The sequence below is a fragment of the Myripristis murdjan genome, chromosome 11, assembly GCF_902150065.1.
Source record: "Myripristis murdjan chromosome 11, fMyrMur1.1, whole genome shotgun sequence".
Taxonomy (NCBI): domain Eukaryota; kingdom Metazoa; phylum Chordata; class Actinopteri; order Holocentriformes; family Holocentridae; genus Myripristis; species Myripristis murdjan.
This window is the reverse complement of record NC_043990.1, coordinates 1,118,176-1,126,482: the sequence shown is the minus strand read 5'-3', so window position 1 is coordinate 1,126,482 and position 8,307 is coordinate 1,118,176. Positions and strand designations below refer to the sequence as shown.

The following is an 8,307-nucleotide window of genomic DNA, read 5'->3' as shown; positions in this document are numbered from 1 at the left end:
TATCCCTGTGTCTATATGGTGTGTATAGATAAACTTTTTTTTTTTTTTAAACGTATGCTGTTTGTAATTTCTTTATTATTGCTGTAATATTTTGTAGGAATAATACAAATATTTAGACATAATGCACACACACACACACACACACACACACATATATATCTATATATATCTATATATCTATATATATAGATATATAGACATATAGATATATAGATATAGATTTATACATAAGGAGATTTATACATAACCTTTTTGGTACAAACTTCTAAGGCACATATTTTTACTTTGTATTTCTTATTTTCCATTTCTATAATTTAATTCTCTTGGGAATTTGAGCATGGGGCATTAATGAAGTATTTCTGGTTGTGACTGGAATGGCTTCAGGCCGATGTCGGCTCATGACAAACTAGTTCATCCTGCAGGCAACAAGCAAACAAGCAAAGCACAGCCAAGAAAGATGGTGTGTATTTATGTTTGTGTTTTACACTGATATTCATTAATGTGCTCTGTCCAATCAAATCAACAAAATAAAGTTTCTTTATTCATATTTTTGCATTGGTTTCATGGCCACCTCAACACATGTATCACAAAAGCAGATGTGCAACTTCAAAATGTCATGAGATTTTTTTTTTTTTTTTTTAAACAAAGGGATTTGAATCCATTGAATTAGGTGCAGAGATATGGGGAGACAACCTGCATGTTGTCAGAAGTTACAGGCTGATTCAAATGGCTAATATTAACCTTCTATTAAGTATTACATATGGATCGACTCTGACCATATGACAGAAAGTCAGGACATTTAATTTTCATTTTGTTTTTCATGTAATTCACATAATTCACGTTTTTGTTTGGTAAATTACAGTGCTGTGAAAAAAGTATTTACCTCTCCTGATGTCCTGTTTCTGTATATTTATCAGACTTTACTGTTTCAAATCTTCAAAGATGAGGAGACAGAATGAACACAAAATTCAGTTTATAAATGGTAATTTTATGTATATATAAAAATAGTGAGCCAAAACAAACCCTGTGTGAAAGAGTAAACGCCTCTGTTGTTTCTGAGGCTCGGTGCCCGTCGGCCCAGACTGATGAAGATGCTCCTGTTGGCTCAGAGTTTCACATTAGTGGTTTATTACACTGTTATCACACAGCTGTAACAGGTGTAGGTGTGTGTGTGTGTGTGTGTGTGTGCGTGCGTATGTGTGTGTGTCACGTGTCTCCCCAGCTGTGTGACCGCCACCTGCTGAACCTGCTCGGTAAAAACTAGGACTTAAAAGAATCAAACAAGAAATAAATACTACAAAAACGATGTAATTTTACTTTAATGACATTTATTTTTCATTTTACAAAAGTGGCAATAAACAGAAACAAAGTGAAACTGAAGCAGGGGCTGCCGAGTCGTGTGAGAGCGGCGGCGGCGACACAGGAGCTTGGCGAGGACTTCCAGCAGAGTCTTCATTCAAACCCACTGCAGAGAAACACACATACACACACAGGCAAGGAGATGTCACACAGGGTGTTTACACGTGTCAGAGAATTATATTTCACACTTTTAAATACCTCTTCAAGGCACATTTAATTTAAATTTAAGACCAATTTCTCGATAAATCTTCGTTTTTCATTTTCAGACGAACACAGCAGGTAAACATCAAGGTGAGCGCTGCACACCTGTTCACAAAGATGACCTGGGATTTCTCTCTGCAGGTACACGCCACAGGGGGCATGTACAACAGGCTTTTTCCCAACAGGTAGACACAGCCAGTTAGCATAAATAATTATAATAATAAAAGTATAAAGTAGGTTTAGGGTTAGAAAAAAACTAACTGAATGACAACTGACTGAAACTGTTGAGTTCACCAAACAAACTAAAACTAAAATCGTTGGGAAAATGTCTTTAGTTTTCATCTTTGGCAGTTTTATACCTTTTTCATAATAATTTGATGTTTTTGGGGCCACTTACTACTAGATTCTGAATCTCACCCCTGACAACTAACACTGACGCTAATCAAAACGAAACTAAAACTAAACATTTTCATTGAATAAAAAAAACTAAACAAGCAAACCTGCCTTAGAGAACTAATTGAAACCAAACTGAAAATGAAAACAAGAAGTCAAAATGAAATAAAAACCAATGGAAAACTATAATATCTTTGGACTGCAGCTGCTTCTTAGTCTGCCAAACAAAGTTACAGTCCAGCTCTTCCTTCAAATGTGACCGTGTGTGTGTGTGTGTGTGTGTGTGTGTGTGTGTGTGTGTGTGTCTGTGTCTGTGTGTGTGTGAGACGAGCTCTAAAACACACCGGGCCGTTCCACCAGACGCCAACTCATCTGGAAAAACTCCCTGACCTCACAACCTCAACTTCTCCATGAGAGCGCTCAGGTGACCTTTGACCTCACCTGACCATGTGAGCGATGTCCCAGTTGGTCTCCGAGGACAGCGGGCCGATGATCTCCACCCCCTCTTCCGTTACTATGGCGATCTCATGCTGCAAGACGGGGCAAACGATAAATAAATAAAATAAATCAGTTTGGAGTCTGTTCTGTTTTAACGTTTTTCTACGGCACAAATTTCTCTGTTTCTTTCTTTTAATTTAATTCTTCTCTTGAGAATTTGTGCAGCTGCAATGGATCCAATAAATAGCACTATAAATTATAATATCACATCACAATAGTTAAGTATAGCAACACGTCAAATGGGCACCCAATTATCATGGTATCATAAAGTAACTATTACAGATACATTAGTAAAATTACAAAAAAGAGCTATTAGAATAATTAATAAAGTTGGATATTTTGGAGCAACTAATTATTTATTCAACTTAAAACCTTAAAATTGCAGGTTATTGTATATTAAAATATTAGAGCTGATTTATAAAGTAAAAAAATAATATTGTTCCAAATATCATTCAAGATTTCTTTAAATTAAGAGAGTAACTATAATTTAAGAGGTCATTGTATTTCTGAATGTATGAAAGTGAGGACAAATGTGAAGTCTGGATGTATTTCGGTTGTGGGAGTGAAATTATGAAATGGACTTGATGAATTTAAGTCTTCTCTGACAAAGTTTAAAAAATACCTTAAGTTTAAGATCAAACAGGAATATTAAGTTGAGATGGTAAATGGCTGAACTCACCCGGTTGTAGGAGCGGGCGTCGCGGTAGTACAGCACCTTCAGGCAGCGCTCCACCAGCTCCCGGGCCTCCTGCTTACTGATCTCCACCTTGTTCTCCACCACCTCCCGCATCAGGGGCTGCACGCACACACACACACACACACACACACACACACACACACACACACACACACACACACACACACACACACACACAGGGTCACACTGCAGACCTTTTCTGCTCGTATTTGTTTGAGACGTCTAACGTGATTAACAGCTGCTGGAGCCAAACAGTGATAATAATAATAATAATAATAATACTCATAATAATGATGATGATAAACAAATTTCAATGTAATTACAATATATTTCATTTAATTAATATTTTGTATCAAATTATCACTTTCTCTGAGATGATGTCAAATCATCTGTTTAGACAGACACGCCAGCTGTCATGGCAACCGTGGTTAATTCTGAGTGAAGCCTCAGCTGGGAGGGAAAACAGAGCAAAGAGTCACAGGCCAACACACACAAACACAAACACACACACACACACACACACACACACACACACACACACAGCTTCCCTCACCTGAGCCAGGTATGCTCCAAAGCCAGTGGCCACTGTGGGAGCCTCGTAGGCCACGCCCAGCTTGTCCACGTAACCGAGGAAACTAGAGAGAGGCGACAGGCCGACGTGTTAGTTCATTTTTCCTGCAGAAAACAGCTCAACAACAAACACCAAAACACAAAGTCAGTCTCTGACTCGTCGGCATTTTCCACATCTGAACACCGATCGTCTGAAACAGGAACAAACGTGGTTTTCCAGACACCTTTAAAATAATTAAGAACATGTGGGCGTCGCCTGGTGGTTCCTACAAGTCACCAACTGGAAAAACATGGAGGTCTGGCTGCTTCCCTGTAAGGTAATAAAATGATATTTTCTTGGCCTCATTTGTTCTCTCTTTACGTCGTGTTTTACAAGAGTGATATTCTGGAGAACAAAGAAAGAAAATCAGGGTTTAAAGGAAAGTTTATGTGCTCTTCTGTGACTCCCAGCTGAAAAAAAAAACTTGCAAAATCTGCACTGGATAAGCTGAAAAAAGCAACAAGGTCAAGTTACTGAATGTTTGGCTTCTTGCAAAATTAATATTTTGGAGACAGGAGGTTTTTCCGGCTACACGGACACAAGGCTACGCCTGTATCTGGATTTAAAGCCGAGCGTAAACAGGGTTTGAGACAGGTGGGCGGGGCTCGAGATGGGTGGGCGGGGCTCGGCGTGCACGCTCACCTCTCTCCGTTGTAGAAGCCGCCGATCACCACGGTGTTCCACAGAGGATTCATCCGGCTGCGGCGGTTATACATGACCCGGGTCAGCCACGAGTGAACCGCCTTCGGACTGTAGCTGTGACCGTCACCCAGCAACTCCTCGTCAATACTGAGAGAGAGAGAGAGAGAGAGAGAGAGAGAGACAGACAGGGAGAGAGAGAGAGAGATAAATACATGAATGAATTAATAATAATAAAATTTCTGAGATTAAAGTTGGAAATTCATGAGGAAAAAAAACCCTGGAAAATCCTGAGATTATAAAGGCAAAAAAAATTTAATTTAATTTTCTTGTAAATTTGTGAGTTTTTATCTCATTAATTACCACTTTAATCTTGGAAATTCTCTCTGAATGTTACCGTAGTTTTTCCCCACAATGACCCTGATACACTGCTGTACATCACAGACTGCTCAGCCTTAAGAACTGAACCTCTGCACATCCTCAGCATCTCTGACACACACACACACACGCACACACACACACACACACAGAGAGAGAGAGAGGAACGTACACCATCTGCTCGATGACCTGTTTGAGGTACTGGTAGTCGGCGTAGTCTCCAGACGCGCCCAGGATCGTGTTGTTGTTCACCTGCAACGTGACACACACACGTCAGCAAGTGGCATCACACACACACACACACACACACACACACACACACACACACAGCAGTGGAGCCACAGCTGCTGGGTCACATGCACCAAACACCAAATGACTACAGTTTAGACTGATCGGCTTGGCACTGATAATGTACTGGTGCACGTCTGTCATTCCCATTGAAACTGGTCAGTGTGGCTGATGTAAAATGGGAGGCGAAAGGTTTGCTGGCCGTCGCCGAGCGCCGCTACGTCACCTTCATCAGCCTGGAGATGTTCCTGAAGCGAGCCAGGGAGCCGTAGGAGCCCAGCATGTCTGCGGCCAGGACCACGCCGCCGGTGAACTTCACGCCCAGCACCGACGTCCCGGTCACCATGGGGTTACTGGGAGGAGGAAGGAGGAGAAACATGAGGCCACAATAGTGAATCTGGACTGGAAACTAGGGTTGCCACATTTGATTTGACAGAACTTGAATGGATAGAATGGACACTCTGCCAGCCCTGCTGTGTTGATTTGAATGGGAATGTCCTTTCTAATCCATTCTGTTTCTATGCTGCTACCGTTTGAAAAGGAGAACCCGGTAAGAATGCGGGTTTTATTTGGAACTCTTAACATTATAAGTTAGAAGAAGCAGCCCACATTTTCACAAAAAAACGGGACAATTCGTGTCCCGGGAAAGAATAGTAACTTTCCGGGGCAGTGCCTCAAAAAAAAAAAAAAAAAAAAAAAAAAAAAAGAGAGAACAATCCCTGGAAAACCAGAACGTGTGGCAACACAACTGGAGACCCGGATCCGACCTGCTAGTCATTTTTATAGGATTTGACAACATGTGGCTGTCCTTCAACCCTTTTACATTAATTATACATTCACATTTACAGAACCACGGAACTCTTTAGTGGTCCCCGGGGGGAAACTGGGTAATTTACATTATTTAAGTGTTGATTCATGGACATTTTCCTCTCTCACATAAACAGAGAAGGGGAGAAAAGAGAGAAAGAGAAAGACAGGGCTCTCTCTCTCCACCTAGCTAACCCAGCTCCAGCTAGCCGGCTAACCACACAGCACCGTCCCGGCACCGCGACATGAGCCGCGCACACAGACACGGACACTCGCTTCTACCTCCGGAAATACAAATAAAATAAAAACAGGATTTAGATCAAGTGTGGAAGACGCTGTAAAGTATCGCGGAGCGTTAACGTCAACGGGAAAGCGGCAGTTGGCTAGCTGTTAGCTGTTAGCTGTTAGCTTAGCATGATGATGCAGCAGCGCGGCGGCCCAAAGCGAAAGCGGCGGGTCTGCCTGCGGGTCGCGGCCCGGCAGCGGCCCGGTCCGGCCGGTGGGGGGTCACTCACAGCGTGTGTCGCACCGGGCCGGCCGCCGCCGCCTGGCTGCGGCCGGGCAGGGAGTACAGCTGGCCCGGCTGCGGTCCGCTCCCCCAGAGGTTCAGCTTCAAGCCGCAGGAATCCATGTTGAATGTTTGACGGAAGTGACGACACGGCCTCTTCCTGGCTTGATGACGAGGCGGCGACGCGCTAAAGGGGCAGTCCACCCATTTGGGAAAATATGATCATGACTCCTGTTTTTTTTTTTTTTTTTTTTTTTTTTTTTTTTCTTTATAAATATAATTTTACTTCTTGTCAAATTCCACCTTCACAAACATAAACTTACAAAAAAAAAAAAAAAAAAAAAAAAAACTCAATGCTTTGAAGTTCTGAAGGCAGTGGAACAAGACATGTCAACAGTTTCTTCCTCACAAAAAAGATGAAAACAATGAATGTGTGCATTATTTTCAAAGTTTTTGAGGGAGTTTCATTTTTTGTTGTACTTATTTTTTTCTTCACGTTTTTGTAAGCCTTGCTTTGTGTCACAGAAAACATAAACTACATAGGAACCTGATTAGATGTAATAATGATCGTCATCATCATCATCATCATCATCATCATCATCATGATAACGGGTGTTTCTCAATACCAAGTTCGCCAAGTGTGGACTTGCAAACTCTGAAGTTGGGGGTAGGTAGGCATGGAACCCTGCAAGGGAGTAACTTTGTCTATTATATAACACGTACATCCGACCGAGCAATCTGATTGGTCAATTAGACGTTTAGAATGAGCTCAAATGAGCACGGCTAGCTGTGCTCAAATGAAAAAAAAAAAACAAAACAAAACAAAAAAAAAAAAACTCATCACTGAAAATATTACTCTGCCCGGCAATATTTTTGCCCGAGTCTGTGTGGTTTCCATGGCAACACGAAACGTTTCACTGAAACCCGCATCAAAAGCCGCTGTCAACTTTGTTAGTCTACATATTGGACCGTTTTGTTGTCAATTTTGATTTATTTGGCGACCTAAGTTTGGATAAATGACTGAACGAGGAAGACAAGACAGAAGAGAAAAAGGAGAGATACGCGAGAGTGACGAGTGGAGAGCTGGATCAGCTGGAGAGGTCAGGAAATGAAGCCGGTACGGCCCGGTCAACGTCTTGGGCCGTCAAATGTCTACAAGACTACCTGACAAACACCGGGCAAACAGCTGATTTCTCAGCTGTAAGGAAAGAAGAGCTGAACAAGATCTTCTGTGAATTTTATGGAGCTTTAAATTCTATAATAAAGAGAATGAAATGCCTCAGTAGATTCAGCACCACGGACAGTACCTGCTGAGGCAGATTCAGCACCACGGACAGTACCTACTGAGGCAGATTCAGCACCACGGACAGTACCTGCTGAGGCGGATTCAGCACCACGGACAGTACCTGCTGAGGCGGATTCAGCACCACGGACAGTACCTGCTGAGGCAGATTCAGCACCACGGACAGTACCTGTCAGATTTTCCACAGAGATGTGCGGCTATAGCTTTTTTCTTGTTATTAATGTGTTAATGTTATCAGTTATTAATTAGCCTATTAATCGTTTTTAATTTGTTTAGTCTTTATGAGTTGCCTAGACCATTGATTTAATTAATTTGTCAATTTGTTTGCATCTGTACATTGTACGAAATGCCCGCAGTATGAATACATTATGATTATACATTTTATTTTGTTGGTAAAAGTTGCATAATCGCATTATTACACTCGAGGGTGTGCCTGACCGTTACATATTACATCACAGTCGCATCACAGATTCAGATCCGTCCAAATGTCATGTCTGAGCTCAGGAAATAACTTGCACAGTAAACAGATGGAAAGTGATTTTACAGTCCTCTGCCTTTATCGTGCTCCAACCCTGGACCTGAAGTAAACACCAGCTGGTTGAATATTTATCTGATGTGAGTTGGGC

At 41.8% G+C, this 8,307-nt stretch overlaps 1 protein-coding gene across 1 annotated transcript; it reads right to left on the bottom strand.

Moving 5' to 3' along the window:
* Positions 1-1,311: 1,311 nt before the first annotated feature.
* Positions 1,312-6,544, bottom strand: psmb4 (proteasome 20S subunit beta 4). The gene is made up of 8 exons (XM_030063711.1): positions 6,386-6,544; positions 5,290-5,416; positions 4,948-5,027; positions 4,401-4,547; positions 3,702-3,783; positions 3,131-3,247; positions 2,395-2,483; positions 1,312-1,465 (listed from the first exon to the last, which is right to left on the bottom strand). Exons 1-8 carry the CDS (start codon positions 6,499-6,501, stop codon positions 1,453-1,455), a joined length of 771 nt encoding a protein of 256 aa, XP_029919571.1. The 5' UTR covers positions 6,502-6,544; the 3' UTR covers positions 1,312-1,452.
* Positions 6,545-8,307: the final 1,763 nt, after the last annotated feature.

Bases quoted from the DNA above. Each gene is read 5' to 3' on its own strand.
- psmb4 (XM_030063711.1), bottom strand. From the start codon at position 6,501: ATGGATTCCTGCGGCTTGAAGCTGAACCTCTGGGGGAGCGGACCGCAG. The intron at 5,417-6,385 runs GTGAGTGACCCC...TCCTCCTCCCAG, and splicing joins GGCCCGGTGCGACACACGCT to TAACCCCATGGTGACCGGGA. The intron at 5,028-5,289 runs GTGACGTAGCGG...GTCACGTTGCAG, and splicing joins ACATCTCCAGGCTGATGAAG to GTGAACAACAACACGATCCT.